The sequence below is a fragment of the Stegostoma tigrinum genome, chromosome 24, assembly GCF_030684315.1.
Source record: "Stegostoma tigrinum isolate sSteTig4 chromosome 24, sSteTig4.hap1, whole genome shotgun sequence".
In the NCBI taxonomy this organism is placed as follows: Eukaryota; Metazoa; Chordata; class Chondrichthyes; order Orectolobiformes; family Stegostomatidae; genus Stegostoma; species Stegostoma tigrinum.
The window spans coordinates 21,666,710-21,685,267 of record NC_081377.1 but is presented as its reverse complement, the minus strand read 5'-3'; the positions used below and the strand labels follow the sequence as shown (position 1 = coordinate 21,685,267).

The window sequence follows — 18,558 nt, the reverse complement described above, 5'->3', positions numbered from 1 at the left end:
CCGGACTGACTGTAAAACTACTGCAAGGGTACTGGGTGCAGCGCAAAAAAATGCCAAACACTTCATTGTAAACTTAGCAAGCATTTACACTCCGTTTAATTCTGTAATTTTAGCTTATTGGTACAAGTTGCCCAATGTAACTGTAACATCATGTCATTAATTACTGTAGGTTTAATTTTTTTGTAAAATTCTCCTGGATCTTTCGCACTCTCTAAAACTATTATATTCTCCTGAAGTCATTCGAAACATTTTTTTTCTCTGGTATGTGTACAACTCATATCAAGTGTTCAGTGTATTGGAGCCTGTACCTGTACATCATCCAGTCCGTGATGATTGAGGGCATGAAGAGCGATTGTGTCCACCAGTCCATGGTTGGAGTCGAGGCCGTGGCCGGAGTGGAGCAGCACGTCAGGCCGCCGGATCCCATGGTAATCCCGGCGGTGGTCAAGGCTTGACAACTGGGAGAGACCTCGGGGTTGATGCAGGATACCCTGCTCAGCCGCCACCTCCTGGCGCTGCCTCTGTTGCCACGGGTGCTGCTGGGGTTGGTGCAGGGGGCTGGCCAGGGAGTAAGGGTCGTTGACGTGAGCGTACGGCTCCTGGCTCTGGGGGTAGGGCAGAGGCTGGTAGGGCGGCGGGAAATAAGGCGGCTGGAAGTCCGAGGAAGGAGTGTGCGAGAGCGGCGGAGCCGTGGAGTAGGGCGCTTGGCTCATGGAGCCGAGCTGGGCGAGGCGGGCACTGTGGCTGCCGTTCATCCCATCATGTCGATCCTGGGTGAGAGAAATCAAGAGAGATGATTAAAGGAGTGAAACTCATGGGGCAAAACCATGTAATAATCCCCTTCTAATTTTAACATTCCCATTATCTCTGAGACTTCATGTATAGTTGATGTTTTTAAAAAACATTTCTTTATTCAATGTTATTCTTACTTTTGTTTACAGCTTGGTGCCATTATTTTAATTGTTTTTCTCTGCTTGACTTCTGCCTCGATTTAAAACTACATCTGCGCTCTCCCCACCCCCACCCCCGTAAGTTGCTGGGATCAAATAGATCGGCCACATATCGAGAAATAAAACCTAGTGCCAGCCCAAAGCAGAAAATACCTCCCCATTCCCTTAACACACACGGTCCCCGGTTTAATTTCTCTTGAGTACTAACGTATTAAAGTTGCACCATGTGGGAGCTTCAGCTGCATTGTGAAATGTGGAAAGTTGGCTAAAACAACGAAAGCAATGAGAAAAAAAACAATGCGACCCAGGTAAACCATCTGTAGTACATTACTTGGTGAGATCAGCTTTTTCATTTCCCCCAGACGATTTCACCAAGTTAGTTTCCATCCCATAAAACGGCCCCGTTTTCCCCTCTGTGCCGTACTTACCATTGCAGCGTATGTGTGCACCAACATCTGTGCGATCTAGGGACACCAAATCCCGAACAATCCCAGTTTCTTGTTTCTATTTTTGTTTCAATCGGAACACATTCCAAAGAAAACGAGCCCAAAATCCATAAAGATCCGTCTGTCGGGGATATGTTCGCAAGAGGTACCAAGCTAAAGGCGTTGGAGGCAAAGATCGGGTCCGAGTTTCTCTCTCTCTCTCCCTCTCTCTTTCTGTCTCTCTCACTGAGTCCGGGCTTTCTCTTCTATTAAATATCAGCAAATCTCTAATCAGCCGAGCGTGAACGAGCACCGCGCGTTCCCGACGCTCGGCTCCGGGGACGCGCACTTCCTGTGTCAAATGGAACAACTCCTGATCTGGGAGGGAGAGGGAAATAGCGAAGGAACCGAAACGAGACATTTACAAAGAAAAGCCACAGCCGATATAAATACGTTTTGCGCGCTGTTGTTTATTAAGACTTGTCTGTGCGCGCTCCTCTGCTTTCACCGCTCGCAGCTTCTCACATACCGGATACAAAGTGACTGCAGCTGGGGGGCAAATCCTCCAAAGCCCAAGGACAGGGGCCAAAAAGACACGGGCCATTCGAAAGGCAGATTAATCGTTGACATTTTACAGAAAATAAACACTTTTTTTAAAAAAGAAAGGCTCCCTTTCTATTTTAAAAAAACACACAAAACGACATCAATTTCAGCCCGGAATCTGTTCCAATCTTGCGGGAAGATAACTTGGTGAAAGTTTGAGGGACGCCTGGGCGGTCGAAGCCGGCAATCGCTGCGCTTGTTAAGCTTTTTCTACCCTTTCTACAGTCCAGGGATGTTGCCCCAGGGCTTATTTTAAATCTGAATGCATTGAGCAGTTGGCGTCGCTTGAGGCTTCGCTGCTTCTGAAACCAGTCGGAAAGGGCTGACCGGCTTGCTGCTGAATTCTTCCCGAATTTCCATGTCCGTTTTCAGCGCCGGAGAATCGTCGCCCCCGCCGAAAGCAAAGCAAAAACCAAATACAGTTCATGATTGTTTAGTATCCTTTTGTAATAGTTCGGTGGATGTGTGGAAATGAAATAATATCAAAAAAAATTCAGAGCGCGGTAATTAAATATTCATAAACTCCATTCTGTGCAAAGTGTAGGTAACTGTACGCGGTAGATTTCTGTGCTATAGTCGACGTATCGACCTTTTCGATTTAATGGTTAAATATTGCTATTTTCATACAATAAAGACAGTTAACAAATTGCTTCACGAGTAAACGTCAACGCGCACACAATCTACCGAGGAGCTCATTTACAAATCTAGCACGGTACTTCCTTTGTGTAGCTTTTGTTAACATCACTTCAGGTAATCAATTTGTTTTTTCTCGTTCCTGTCCATCTCTACTGTATTTTCTCTTAACTCCCGCAGGTATTTTGAAATAAAACTTTCAGATTGCAACAGTAGTAGAAAATGTGCAGCGTTCCCATTGCAATGTGAAAGTGCGCCGACAAAATCCGCATTTACGTTTACAAATTAATAATATTGAGAGGACGGTGATCACTAACAGGTGCAATGAATGAATTAGTGGATTTAGTATGTAGGTCCGGAACTGTGTTCATGTCCTCCCTTCCAACTGCACGTAACCGGCCACCCAATGTTGTACTTGTTATATTTCAGTTAGAATTTACCCGTCAAATGAATGGGAGAGTTTAGAAATGGCCGCTAACAGCACATAGACCATTCGAAACAGGGGCTGAGTAGAACGGGCGTGGGGAGATTAGACTCCAATTTGTTCGACAGGAGGGTGGATCAATACAATAACAAACATTTCAGAACAATATTTAAACTTCGTTTTTACCTATAAACCAGACTGTGTTCAGAAATATTCCATCCTCACTCCAACGTATGAATATCCGCAGTGTTAATAATACAATAATGTTTGGGTCAGTTGTAATGACTATTTCGTAGCGGGATTGCCATGGGGGATATCTGATTTACATTTTAAATCCCCAACGTGTCAGTTATATGTGCTATGGTGGTAACATTACACATATAATTCGAACATTAATAATTCAATTTCCATTCAAATCCCAAACAAAATGTTTAAGGAACAAAACCATACGAAGAAAACTTTCTCAAATTTGTTGAACGTTAAATCCATCCACGGTAAATATTAATATACACCCCCAACCCCGAAAAAAAACTACGCAACTTATATTAGAATGATCTTAGTGGCAACAAGGATCGTAATCAGACTCTGGGCGATACTGATGTGTAAGTTCAATTTGGAGCTTGTGAAAGTAGTCCATTTGGATCGAAAAGCATGTGAATCTTTACGAGAAACAAGAGCTTTCTCAGCGATTTCTAGAAGTAACATATTTTGGCTATCGGGAGAGAGATTACTGAGTGAAAAAAAAGGCTGTTGTGAGCATGGGAATTGTTTTTTTTGAAAAGGAGCTTATGTTTATGAGAAGTGCATTTGAATGCATGACAAAGTGCTGTCTCTTTTCAGTTCAGAAAAACGGTGTCTGTAAGAAACAGAGGGATGGAGGTGTGGCGTGGGGAGGTGTAGGTGATTTTCAATCTACAGATGTACATGATTTTGATACTAGTGCCTCTCACTGGTAGCTTTACTGGCGTACTAGATGCACACAGTGGGCTTTCTTCCGTTCATTCGGTTGCATCGCTTAGACCTCGGTAACGATCACTTTGTGTCAAGAACTACACCTTGGAAAAAGAAAATCAAAGCTTTTTGATTTCTGACTAGAATGGGTTCTCGAGGCAGCCTAGACAAACTGTTCACTGATAATGCATTTTATTACGAATGCTCAGAATCATCCAAGACATTTAGAATTTGTCATACTAAAGCAAATGGGGAAAGCTGCATAACGAGAAGAACAGGTTTTAAGCATACTTCGCAGACGCTGCACAGTGTATACTAATTAACTTCACACGCATTGAATCAAACAGATCATTTTAATAATGTCCAGCGAAGGACTGTTTCCTCGGAGTTATTGTAGACTAATGCTAAAACCAAGAAATGCATTTTCCTGTGCATTTTTAAGGGTATGTTTTTGCCGGTGATCGAAGACTCAATGCAAGGAATACATTCTGGGATATTCCCCCTCACTGAACATTCATGTCGCCCTACCTTTACTACAAAAAAAGTACAGATATAATGCCGGAAAATCAATGGGGAAAACCAAGTGTACAAAATTAACTTGAATGCAAATATCGATATAAGGGACGAATAAAAAGTTTATTACCATGTTTATTTACATATGTGCGCGCGTGTGTAAATATGTACATTAATTTCGGAAGGCTATTCACAGTTTAACTGGCACATGGAGATACTCGATCTTATTACTGGTTCGATCACTTTATTACGTTGATCTGAACTATGTTTCATACTTTTTTGCCAACACGGCTAAAGTCTGTGTTCCACCTAAGAACAAAAGATAGATGGTTTTATCATCACTGCGAATGGAATAGTAATGTCCTTTTCACGATAAGGCTTCATAGTCTGCGAAAGTGTAGAAATTTACGAATGTAATTGGGACAGTAGCTGGACCTCGAGAAACGCTGAAACTGGAAAAATAAACTCAATTTCCCCGTCTAGTTTACTGCTTTTGGGACTGAGGCTGGGTGTCTACCTTATTCATGCTTTACAAGAGTTCCGTAAGAAATTAATGGCCCCCTTTAAAGTTTTGTTTTGAAGAGATGACATTAGTTATTCATAAGATACTTTAAACAGAAAGGGGACCGACTGTATCTTATTAGCATTAACACAACTGAGCAATTGTTCAAGACTGGAAACGTTTGCCTCTTCCCAAATCTGGAGAAGCTGTCTACTCCAGTTTTGAAAGCTACACAAATCACTCGATGCACAACATCCGCACGATTTCCTACTGGTTAACGCCAGGAAATGATAATACAGAAATAATTTGGCAGAAGCAAGTGGCGCTTGACTAAGTGTTTTCTGACTCTTCTAATAATATTCCACATATTTAAATTCAAAAATACTTTTGCAGTTTTGAAATGATTATAACCTCATAATTGACTCCACCGCTTTTTTGATTACATTACATCGAAAAACGATGTCTTATAGATCTCGAATTTTTCCATCTGTACAAATATACTCGTGTCTGAAAATGATCCCTATTTGAATACCGTGCCATTTTACATATAGGTTCCATTTTTGCGTGTTCATGTTGAATAATCGTCAGGGATCCTGGTCGCCCTCTCTAAACGAGTTGTGACATCATATGTCATTCAATATTTTATTTTAATTTTATTACCCGTCCTTAACTGCTTAGAATGTTGATCTGTTTTCTTTGTGTAACTTCCATTGCTGTTATGCTATGTGGTATAAAAGTGTATGTGATTCGATTCTTTCTGCCATGCCTTTCTGTAATTCGTATGTTGTTCGGAGATTTAGTCCTGGTTCTCGGTGTAAGCTTTGAGAGACATCACAGATTCATGATCTCACATTAAAATCGATTGAATTCTCCCTCTGTCGCCTGCAGCAATCCCCGGTTTTCTGTTGTTGCCGTTGGACAGGAGAGAAATGGAAAGGGGTGACTCTTATCGTTTAAGAGACCTAAATTCCTTCTTGGAACAGTTTAATCTCACCTTCAGTTAAACCCACTATAAAATGCTTTACAAATCTCATTTCCCTTGCAGAAAAAAAGCTACTAATCGATTTACTTTCTCATCTTTCTTTCCAAACAAGAAATCGTTAGCCTGTCCGGGGGACGACTTATTTTAAATTTTTCTGTCAAAACGTTCCTTAAAGCGAATTATTTTCCGCGTCGACTTCTCTCCGTAAATCACATACATCGCTCCATCCCCAGCATGCACGGTCACACCAATGCACACGTAAGATGCAAATATGAAAGGATATCTCTAAAATTATTAAAATCAACTGTTTGATGATTTCTATCAAGCCAAGTTCCAAACTCTTGCAAAATGAACGTTCTAAAGTCAGATTCAAATTGCAACTTCTACTCATCTTTGATTCGAAGATAACATATGTTTGCTCTATAGTTGCTAACACAAAAGAAAGTGTTTTTTTCATAGATTTTTCTGCATCGAGTTCACAGTTCTACTTTGCGATCTATCAGCCAGTGTGCTGGATACAGAGCAGGCTTCCCATTTTCATTCTCCGCCCTGACAGTTCCGTGTATTAGTGTCACAGTGACACCCAGTGGAATATACAACAGATAGCTTCTCGGCCTTTTGGCTAAGATCATGTGTAGTCTCCGTTCTTAGCAGCTTTAATGTCTGATATGTCCCTGAATGGAGGACTCTATATTAATCTAATGTTTGGAGCAGGGAGTTGGAATAGGGACTTGCTCCGTCCATCCTCGCATCATCTTGATATTGCTGTGTCTCCGAGAATGGTGCACTCCAGCACTTGCAGGTCTTGCTATCTCCGAACATACTATAGGTTTTAGGTGGAAACCTTTTAGGTTTGTGTCTGTTGCAACCACAACGTAACAAGACTTGAAATAGTTAATCGCACGAGGACACTGCCACCTACCAAATGACTTTATCACTGGGAAAAATCAGAATTCAATGAGCTGTTTGTTCCATGTACAAACTGAAGGCAACAGTAATCGCCATCTCCCCACAAGTTATTGAAGTTAGATTTTACTTGAAACGAAATTGCAATTTTTCTGTGAGTATTCAGGATTATTTGCTGGGGGTATGATGCTGATATCTTGCAGCCCTGTTGCGTGGGTGTCTATATTCCAGTCACTCATTTGCCTTCTTCTCAGAAGCAAAATTTGATGATTTCTGTTAAAAAAACTGATCTAAACTTTTCTACACAGTACTAAGTGTTTCAGAAATTGTGATTCCAGATCTGCGTCTAACCGGTAGTAATCTATTTAAATTAGTGGGTAGTACTCAGTAGGAAAGGTACAAACAACCAGAACAATGTACCACTTTAAAACGAAAATGTACACGTAGTTATAAATCAGCACAAGATTACCTGTGGAAGGCAGCTTGACTCCAGGTTGGTACGAATACACATTCTAAACGTCCCTGGACGATATGTTGAATCTACTGGTAACTTTATAAATTTCTCCTGCCCTAAGTAAGGGCTGAAAACCGTCTGAAGGTTTCCAATGTTAAAAAATAATCATCTAGGGATAGGATTTATTTGTGTACCTTTGTCACCAAACTCAATGCGACCCACAGAGAAGTGGTGGTACAACAGTATTCTGCTTCGCCTAGGATGAAACCATTCACGCAATCCAGTTGCGCGCTTGGACGCTAGCTGTTACCACCCTTTCTTTACACCAGCTACAGAACTGTGAAATCATACAGGCCATTTACTGAACCGTTTTAAATTCAAAATCGGCCCAGGATTTGCTGTCAAAATAATTGTGAAGGCAGTAAGATTCATTATAATTTAAGCTTGAAAAGTACAGTAAATTTATGCGACAGATGAAAAACTTAAAAAAGTTGCCGCCCTCGTTGGACTACTCGGCTGTACTGTTTGCCTTACCACTGAATTGGCTAAAAGTTATTATACTTAAGATACTTGAACATGCACGCTCACCAAATAAAATAGACCAATGATTTGTAATGACATGAAAAGTACTACTTTTGACTTATTTGGCATTGAAAATCAAATATTAAAATTGTACAGAACAACTACCTCAAGTACTAATTGTTGAAGATTTGAAAGTATCAATAATCTATACATTTTTAAAAAATATTTTCCTTTCCACTTTCTTGCCCCAATCCAACCTTTTTTCGTTTTTTTAAATCAGATTTGACATTTAATTCATCTCTCTAATTTACAATTCCTTCAGTTAAGAAGATATACAGTTTTACAGTTCCTGATTAGTTAAGAAGATATACAATTCCTACCCAGTCAGTTCAGCTCTCAAATGCTGTGTTGCCCTGAAACTCCAGAATCACACACACCTTCAGAGCGACTAACAAACAGCAAAGCTGCCATTCGATGCCCTCAAAGGCAAAATCTAGGCCACAAACTTTTTTTAAATTAAAAAACTCAAAGAATCATCAGCAACAACTTGCATTTTTATGGTTTATTTCATGCAGTAAAACATTGTAAGTTGCCTCACAGGAGACAAAAGCTAACAACTCTAATTTTAAAAAAAGACTGATAGTATATCAAAAGTGGGAAAAAGACTGAGTATCTGCTTAAATCAAATTGCATCAAACTCTGTTTTAACTGAAGCAGCATAACTCCATACTGTTCACTCATACTGCACCAGAAGTGGCACCAGCTCCATATTTAACTGCAATATGAAATAAATAGCCAAATGGCAAAAAGCGAGGGAAAAAAGTTTTCTGGTATGTGCTTGACGTATCAGTTGCAATCTAACTGTAATGTACCTTACTCATATCTCTCCCTGAATACTGTATCCAATTCTGGTCATCGTGACACAGGGTTCAAAATGTTGGAGGCAGTGTACATAATGGCCACAGGGCTGACCGCCTCATGTTAGGTGTCTGAGTTATGAGGAAAGAAAGAGAGTCTTGGACTTTACAGCCTATCAAGGAAATTTCTAAATTATACTTCTACTATGGAGATGTGAAATACGGTAACCAGTATTGAAAACATAAATCTAGATATGTATTTTAAACTTAACTACCAGAATAGTAAAACAAAATTTGACTGTCATCAGAAAGTTCTTCTTAAAAAGTATGATGATCACAGACAAACAATGCAACATATGCTTAATGTCGGAAACTGGAATTCCCTTCCTAACATTGGTTCAAGAAATTGGCTCATCACCACCAACTCAATGCAAATAGGATAGACAATAAATGCTGGCCTATCTAACAATACCAATATTCCACAGGGAAATACATTTTTAAAAAATCTGAATCAAAAACACAAACAAAACACTAAAAATACTCAGTTCGTCAGACATCGGTTTAGGTGGCGTGGCTGTGCTAAATTGCCCATAGTGTCCAGGGATGTGCAGGCTAGATGGATTTGCTGAGGGAAATGCAGGGTTACATGGAGAGGGTCGGGGGTGGGTCTGACTGGGATTCTCTTCAGAAGGTAAGTGTGGACTTGATTGGCCAAATGGTCTGCTTTCACACTGTGGGGATTCTAGATTCTGTGATTCTATGATCTCGAGGAAGGGACACAGAGTTAACAATTCAGGCTAATGGCCTTTCATAAGAACTGGGAAAAAGTTAGAAATAAGCAACTTTCAGCATGTACAAAAGAAAGTTGGAAGAATATATGTGAAGGTCTGTGCTAGGGCAAAATGAAGGAGAGATTAAATGACATAAGGGGTCATTATGCAAGACAAAAGGCAATACCAATATTACAAGAAAATAAATTAAAGACAGAGCTAGCTGAATTCCGAATGGAAATAAAGCTATCATAAATAGCTGCAGTCTTTAAAAATGACAGGAGAAATTATCATCTGAAATGACTGAACTCAAGGTCAATCTGGAAAGCTGTAAAGTACTTTATCAAAAGATAAGATTATATTGTTCTAATTAATTTTCAATTTTATTGGAACAGTTTAGGAGGCCAAGGATAGAGAGGCCAAAATGGAAGTAGGTCAGAGAATTAAATGGCAAATAGAACAGTACAGCACAGAACAGGCCCTTCAGCCCACGATATTAAGATCCAAAACAGAACTGTTAAATTTATATCATGATCTGGTTAGGGATCAATAACTTTCTTTTAAGAATATGCAAAATTTGTCCTTTCAGGTATTGACTAAGCGAGTAAAGCCACCAGATTCCAGTGATTTTAAACCAACATATAAACTTCACTATACAAGATTAGAAAGCGAACACAAGTATATACAGATGGCTTATTTTCTAATATCTAGAATTAACAAGTTAAATATGATTTGGCAGTCAAAATGTGAATGAACATCCCATAGGAGACATTGAAAAAGTAGCTGCAGCCAAGACAGATCCCAAGATTTTTAGCAACCCAGCCTAATGTTAATAACACTGTCAGTCACCAAATCTCTTTAAAACTTTGTCTCTTTCACAAAGGAATATCAAATCTTCACTTTTGAAGATTAAACATCTGATTTTCCTCAAAAGCTATTTCACTTTGGATTGCATCAAAGGGTGCTCACCTTCCAGTGGTTTGAACTTTTTCTGGGACTGCTCTTCCTGGATTTCTAAGGCTGTACTCCAGCACCTGTTCATGGCATAATTCCAGCTCTTTTATAGACACCTAGTTTCACTAAATTGGCACAATCCCTGTACTTCTTCCAATGCCAGATTCTCAGCTACACTGAACTACAAATTTCACTCCTGGGCTTCTTTGAGCCCCAATCCTCTGCTGTACTGGGCAGTCAATCCTGTCGTAGTAATGTTACTAGATTCGTAATCCAGAAATCCATGTTAATGCTCTGCGAATATGGATTCATATCTCACCACGGCTAATGGTGAAAGCTGAATTCACATTTTTTAAAAAATCTGTAATTAAAAGCTATCCTAGTGAAACCATGTAATCATTGTTATTAAAAACTTATCTAGTTCATTCATATCTTTCTGGAAGGTCAATCTGCCATTCTTAACTTTGTCTGGCCTACATGTGACTCCAGACCCATAGCACCTTCTAGGGATGGGTGATAAATATATCCCAGCCAGAGATACTGACATTCATGGGCATTTTTTTTTTAAAAAAGGCTCTTGAGAATTCAACGAGTCTTCTGTTCCTCAGAGCTAACAATAGCTGCCTTCAGCCACTTTTCAGATTGACAGAAACTGACTGACTCTTGAACTGATTTGAATGACATGAAAAACAAGCCCCACTTGTGTCATCGGGATCAAAAGTAACCAGCATTAGAACATCTTGTGCCTTGAATGTTCACAGGCTGCTAGTATCCACAGTTAGCACTGATAAAGAAAATAGAGTTTCATCACATATGTAACAAGAAGTTTGGGATTACTCTTAAAGATTGAATGGCAGTGTTCCACAATGCAGTCAGCAAATATCCATTTAATTTTCCAATATAAAGGAACCTTCTAGCCTTTCACAAATCCAGTATGATACCTATCTTTCTGAGATTGTTGTACACTTGACATCTTGCGTCCAGTCTGCAATTAATTCCGACACTTCATTCTCTTCCCACTACACTCTTCCATGAAGACACATGAAATGAGACACCAAACATTCCATTCAGATGAAACAGTGACTTGTATTTGTTGCTCACAATGGAACATTCTCAACCCTGGATGTAAAATCAGCAACATTACAAGAATACAATCATCTCCAACTGATACACAATTCTAAAATAACTTGCATTGCTGTTCCTTCATAACTGCTCATTCAAAGATATTGAATTGTCTATTTAAATCCATTGTAAGAATACTATCACCAGACAGACTGCAGCAGTCTGAGAAAAAGACTCACCAGCAAATTTGCAGGTCAATCAGGAAAGGATAAGCAAGGCAGATGATATTCCATGAAAAAAACAAAAGCCTTGAAGAGATTGATCGTGCTCTGGGTGGAGTAGCCAGTATTCATAGTTTTATCTGCTTCTACTAGGTTCCATGTTTGAATTTGTAGGTATAGAAAAGATAGAAATAACAGTTGCATTAAACTTACATACAGAGTTTCTTCAGTTGGCACATATCCCTTTCTCAATTAGTGTTGAATTGACTGACTCTACTAAGTTAACATTCAGAGACTCACCTTGGGCTCACTTTATCCTGAATGGTTAGATGGTAAACAATTAAGATTCCAACTCTGCATTATTGGCTTTTTATTTTCTAATCAAACTGTTCAGCAATGTTATCACATGCAACAGGAGCAGGTTGGACCCTTAACTCCTCAGTATTATCTGGTGATCTTGATTTGCCAGTGCACTTGTTGAGACAAGTTTAGCGTTGGTTATAATACTGCTGGAGTATAAGTGCCTTCCAATACTCCCTATTTAGATTAAAATGAGGAATGGCTGTTTGGAAGAAGAATTGTAGGTCATTGTACTTCTTTCTTAAATTCAGAGGCCGAGAGTTATAATTGACACCGTGTCATATTATATGCAAGTGAGCTCTGGCTGTGATCTTCCTGTTTGGTTCACTTGGATTTTCCCCATTCTCATTAACACTTATATAGTTGTAAAATTAAATAATAATTACCCCTTAGGTGGCCATCCTGAAATGATTATAGGTTGCTTAGAGTGATCTTTTATCTTGATGAGCTCACCAGGACATTTACCATTGATACATGACATTCTGGCTTCATTCTTTGAGATGTCCCCGTCAATACATGTTGTCTGTCTTCCTTCCAGAACACTGCTTTGTGAGGTTTTTTTAAGGGTTTAGAAATAGAATGTAGTTTTTGAAAAAGTTCATATACAACCTGAATTTCTGCATTCAGATTGGTTAGTCTGATACTTGATTGGCCTGATAGATTTGATCCCCAAATCATCTCAATTTGCCTAGTCACGTACGGACTTTGACCAAGTTTCTACAGTTAATAATTCTACATAATTCAAAATGTTCCATTCAATTCAGCTACCATTGCAATTAACAAGTGTTGATGTGGCTACAAACATAATGTCATAAATACTGCTCTGAATTGGCAGCCTGTCCATTGGCCCTTTCTTACATTATAGAATGGCTAAAGATATCTGTGGATGTGTTCCCAGCAATAAATGCCTTTAAAAGAGATTAAAAGTGTCAAAACAACATGTAAATTTATAATTTATTTATTTTTGCTATGAATATGAGTTAAACTGTTCTGATCAATAAAAAGAATAGCGTAAATTTAAAACTTGCAAAATAAGTCACACCAATGTAACCTCCATGGTATAACACGGTGAATTTAATTGATTAGAATTTGCTTGCCTAAAATAATATTGAAGTGTGTGAGTAACATATCCAGTTAACTTTTCATTTAAGTCCTCAACCCACATAGAAGTTAAGGAAATTTGCTAATTTTCGATTAAATTTGAGGGGCTTGTCAGATTTTCTATGTCTTGGTTTGGTCTTTATGCCTGGAAGGTTGGTTTAGCTTAGCTGGCTGTTTTGCAATATAAAGTGACACTGATAGCATGGGTTTAATTTCCACATGGGCTGAGATTACCATGAAGATAATCCTTCTCCAACATCTTCCCCTCATGTGAGGCATGGTGACGCTCAGGTTAACTCACTACCAGTCATCTCCATTTAATGACAGAGCAGCCCTGGTAGATGAATTTTGTTTTGTCTTCATCCCTTACTGAGGAGAGATACATAGAATAATAAATGGTTGGATTCAAATAGCTTGACTTGTTTCAGTATACCTTTGTATACGATGTTACAGCATAGTGTATATATTATAATATTGCCACAGTATTATGAACCACAATAGCAAAACATTTTACAGGTATCATCTCAAATCTGGGATTAAATTATAGCTCAATTGCTCAATGGGAGCCATGCATTATTTTTACTGTATGCAATACAGTTTCAGTAAAAGGGAAACAATGCCAATGACATTGAAAAGCACTGTCAAAATCATAATGTTTAAAAAATTGTAAAATGTTTCTGTGATACATGTAGTTCTATTTTGTAATCTCATTTTTACCCTCCCTTTGTGCAGCACCTGCAACACTTTTCTGCACTCCTCATCATATGTGGTTAGGCCTGAGATTGATGATAATGGTAGAATGATAGGAATGGGAGATTATGGGACATGGCAGGCCATGTGATTCTAGACTGCAATGGAATATAGTGGTAAAAGATCCGTAGCATTTCCTGAAAGACCAATATTTAGCTGATAGCTCTTTTGAATCTGTCTCACTCAGCACTGTGGCATTGACATACAACAGAAGGCATCATTGGCATAACCACAGGACTTCTTCAGGAGGGCGGTGGTCACTCCTATCAATACTGTCATGGACAGGTGCACCCGTAGCAGATTGGTCGGATGAGGTCATGTAGGTTCCTGCCTTCTTTCCTTCATTCATCACCCACTGTGTGCTTTTCACTGTTCAGCTAAATTGTCAATATGGTGGTAGGAAGTGAAGTCCTTCTTCCAAGTTGTGTTTAAAATGGAGCAGTAGAAATGCTGCAGCTAAGGGAATGCCTCAACAACTTAATTGGCTCAAATCAACTAATGCATCCTCAGATTGTAGTTGAAACATCAGATTAAATAACGTAGACATAATATTGTCTTGCTTATGTATTTTTTCCAAGTTTCATTGTTTGCCTTTCAGCTGACTCAAATGATTTATATTAACTGAACTCTGCATTGTAGAGAGAAAAGTAAATAGCAGTATTGAATTTGAAACATCAACAGATCAACCACAATCTCAGCAAAAGTCAAACAGCAAACTCAAGGGGCCAAATGGCTTACTTCTGCTCCTCAGCATATGTTCACAGGCATGTTCATAAATGCTGACATCCATCTGAAGTAGTACCTGATGAACACAAAACAGGCAAGGGGCAATTTGGACTAATAATGGCACAAATATTCACTGATCATTTGCAATCCTGTTCAAATAAGGAAGCTAAGCTCATGTTGATGCAATTCCTAAATGGTATATGATTGTGTGTAAATTGTTATTTTGTCGTTCTGTTTCAGGTGTAGGTGAGAAAGATAAGTGTGCAGGGAAAGATGCAATATCGGTAGCTAATGATGGAAATTAAAGGTAGAATCAAATTGAAAAAAAGCACAATTCCATGAAGATTAGTGTCAAGTCAGAAGGATGAAATGTAATACACAGCAAAGAATGACTATAAAAAGAGAGAGATTAGAGCAAAGAGAGAGCTAGCTGAAATTATAAATACTGAGAGTAAGAGTTTCTGCAGATATAATAAACTGCCACACAAAATGTTTTTCTGGAAAATAAAAGCTCATGGTGTAAAGGCATGAATAAAAGTGGTTAAACAGGAAGCAAAGAGTAGCCATAAATGGATCTTTTTCAGGTTGACCAGATGTAACAAGTGGTGTGCCACAGGAGTCGGTGCTGGGATATCAGCTGTTTACAAGTTAAGTAAACAACTTGGATGAATTTCTCAGCCAATGTAGTCCCATTGTTTAAGATGGGTAGCAGAGATAATCCTGAAAATTACAGGCCTGTGAGCCTCACACTGGTGACAGGGAAATTATTAGAAAAGATTCTTAGGGACAAGATCTATATGCATTTAGAAGCAAATGGACTTATTAGCAATAGACACCATGGTTTTGTGTGGGAGTTGTACCTCACTAGTTTGATTGAGATTTTTGAGGAGGCAACAAAGATGATTGATGAAGGAAAAGCAGTTGATTTTGTCTACATGGACTTCAGTAAAGCCTTTGATAAGGTCCTCATGGCAGACTTATACGAAAGATGAAGTCACATGGTATCAGGGTGAGCTGGCAAGGTAGATACAGAACCGACTCAGTCACAGGAGACAGAGGGTAGCATTGGAAGGATGCTTTATGGAATGGAGGGTTGTGAGTAATGGTGTTTCACATTGATCAATGTTGTGACCTCTGCTGTTCACAATCTACATAAATAATTTAGAGGAAAATTTATCTCATTTGATTAGTAAGTTTGTAGATGATACAAAGATTGTGGAGTGGTGGATCATGAGGAGGCCTGTCAGAGCTTACAGCAGGCTTTATATCAGTTGAAGGCGTGGGCAGAAAACTGGCAGATGGAGGCTGGACAATATGAGGTGATACATTTTAGAAGGTCAAGTACTCATGGAAATTATACAGTGAATGGCAGAACCTTTAGGAGTATTGGTATGCAGAGGGATCTGGGTGTGCTGGTCTACAGATCACAGAATGTGGAAGCAGAGGTAGATAAGGTTGTAAAAAAAGGCCGATGACATGCTTGCCTTCATTGGAAGGGGCGAGGAGTAGAAGGATCGACAAGTTATGCTGCAGCATAATAGAACTTTAGTTAGGCCACATTTCGAATTTTGAGTACAGTTCTGGTTATCACTCTGCCAGAAGAACATGGATGCTAAGGAGAGGGTACAGAAAAGACTTACCAGGATGTTGCCTGGGGATTGTATGGGGGATTTTAGCTACAAAGAATGTTTGGATAGATTGGGTTTGTTTTCAATGGAATGCAAGAGGTTGAGGGTCACCTTATAGAAGTTTATAAGATTGTGAATGAAATGGATAGAGTGGGAAGTATGAGGCTTCTTCCCAGGATGGAGGGATTAATTACTAGGAGACACAGGTTCAAGCCGCTGGTGGGGGTGGGTCAGGGTGGGTAGGTGAGGAGTAGTTTCAAAGAGATGTACACGGCAGGTTTTTCATACAAAGGCGGTGAGTACCTGGAACACGCTGCCAGAGGAAGTGGTGGAAGCAGACACAATAATAGCATTCAAAAACACCTTGACAAATACATGAATAGGTAGGAAATAAAGGGTTACAGATCCTGTAGGTGAAGACAGTTTCAGTATGGAAGGGCTAAATGTGTTGGTGCAGTCTTGGAGGGCTGGAGAACCCCTTCCTGAACTGTATTGTTCTTTGAAGGGAACAAAGGCATAGCTGCCAAATTTGCTGATGACACAAAGATAGTCAGGAACACAAGTTGTAAATGGAGGCTACAGAAATAAGTTGAGTGAGTGGGCAAAGATGTAATAAAGAGAGTCTAATGTGGGAAAATACAAAATTGCCCATTTTGACAGGAAGAATAAAGAAGGAGCATGTTATCTAAATGTGAGAGACTGCAGAGTTTTGAGGTGCAGAAGAATTTGGATGTCCGATTGCATGAATTACAAAGGCAGTATGTGGGGACAGCAGGTAAATAGGAAAACTAATAGAATGTTATCATTTGATGTGAGGGGAATTTTATTACAAAAGGAGGTTATTCTTCAGGTACACGGGGTTCTGATGAAACCACATCAGAGATATTATGTATAGTATTGGTCACCTTACTCAAGGAAGGTATTAATGCAGCGAAAGCAGTTCAAAGAAGGGTTATCAGACTAATATACGGAATAAAAACAAGTCTCTGGAGAAATTCAGCTGCTTTGGCAGAAACTGCAGAGAGAAAGCAGAATCAATGCTATGGGTTTAGTCTTCTTCTTCAAAACTGACAGTATCTAGGAAAAGATGGCATATATTCTGAAGACAGGGGTTTTGGGATAGGGACAGAAGGAGTATGCAATAGGCAGAGATGGACCCCCAAGAGAGAACAGCACTTAGATGAAGGATGGAAAATGGTGAGCCAGGGAGAAAGAAAAACTGATAATCAGGGCCACTAATAGATCAAAATGATTTGGCAGTGATGGAAGAAGGGTCCCGACCCAAAACGTCAAGCTTTCCTGCTCCTCCGATGCTGCTTGGCCCATTGTGTTCATCCAGCTTCACACCGTGTTATCTCATGTTAAGACACAGCTGGGTTTGTCAGTTGAATAAAGGACATGGAAGAAGGTGTTCAGTCCCTAAAATTATTGAACTTGATGACTCCTGAGGGGCTTCAGAATCTCTAAATGGAAAATGAGATGTTGTTCTTCTTGCTTGCACTAAGTCTTTCTTCAGCACTGCAGCAGGCTCAAGATAGAAATTTTGGCCAGGGAACATGGTGGTGTGTTGAAATGGCAGGTAACTGAAAGCTCAGGGTTATTTTTGCTAACAGAATGTAGGTATTCCACATGCAGTCTGCACTTCATCTCCCCAGTGTAGAGGGGACCACATTGTGACACACAAATACAGCAATTCTGGTAAATCACTGCTTCACCCAGATGATGTGTCTGGGGTCTTGAATAGTGAGGACAGAGGAAGTAAACAGGCAGGTCTTACACCTTTTGCAATTGCATGGGAAGATGCCATTGGGGTGTGAAGAGGCCTTGGGGGTGGAGGAGAAGTGAACCTAGGTGCCTGGAGCAAATAGTCCCAGTAGGATGCTGACAAGAGAAGGGAGAGGAAAATGATCTGATAGTGTCAGACCAGTGGAGGTGACTGAAATGGCTGCTTATGATCTTTTGCATGCACATGCTTGTGCAGCAGAAATTAAGGACCAGAAGGACTCTATCTGAGTTGGGGGAGAGAGGAGAAGGGGGGAGGGCAGAAGTTTGAGAGGCAGAATTGGAAGTGTCAGTATTGCAGTTGAATAAAGGGAACTATGGAGCTATGAGGGAAGAACTGGTCAAAGTTCAATGATACAATACCCTATCAGGGATGACAGTGGAATAACAATGGCAGGTATTTCCGAATATAATGCAGAAGGTGCAGGATCAGTTCATTCCAAAGAGGAAGAAAGATCCTAAGGGGAGGAAGGGGCGGACGT

The 18,558-nt window shown here is 39.7% G+C and overlaps 1 protein-coding gene and 1 non-coding gene across 4 annotated transcripts in view; one reads left to right on the top strand and one right to left on the bottom strand.

Moving 5' to 3' along the window:
- The window catches only part of LOC125464821 (transcription factor AP-2-beta-like), a 71,812-nt gene extending 69,741 nt beyond the window's left edge, over positions 1-2,071 (bottom strand). Inside the window, exons 1-3 of one of the 3 annotated variants that reach the window (XM_059654291.1) lie at positions 1,905-2,071; positions 1,379-1,641; positions 309-770 (exon numbers count right to left, since the gene is read on the bottom strand). In XM_059654291.1, coding sequence (XP_059510274.1) covers positions 309-770; positions 1,379-1,405 — 489 coding nt within the window. In that variant the 5' untranslated portion in view covers positions 1,406-1,641; positions 1,905-2,071. Of the gene's footprint in view, positions 1-308; positions 771-929; positions 1,039-1,378; positions 1,824-1,904 lie in introns of those variants that run through there. The other 2 variants (XM_048557637.2, XM_048557638.1) reach the window with 2 other exon arrangements.
- A 4,514-nt stretch (positions 2,072-6,585) lies between these two features.
- On the top strand, positions 6,586-6,776 carry LOC125465195 (U2 spliceosomal RNA). Its single transcript, XR_007250190.1, has one exon. It is a non-coding gene; the product is annotated as a U2 spliceosomal RNA (small nuclear RNA).
- Positions 6,777-18,558: the final 11,782 nt, after the last annotated feature.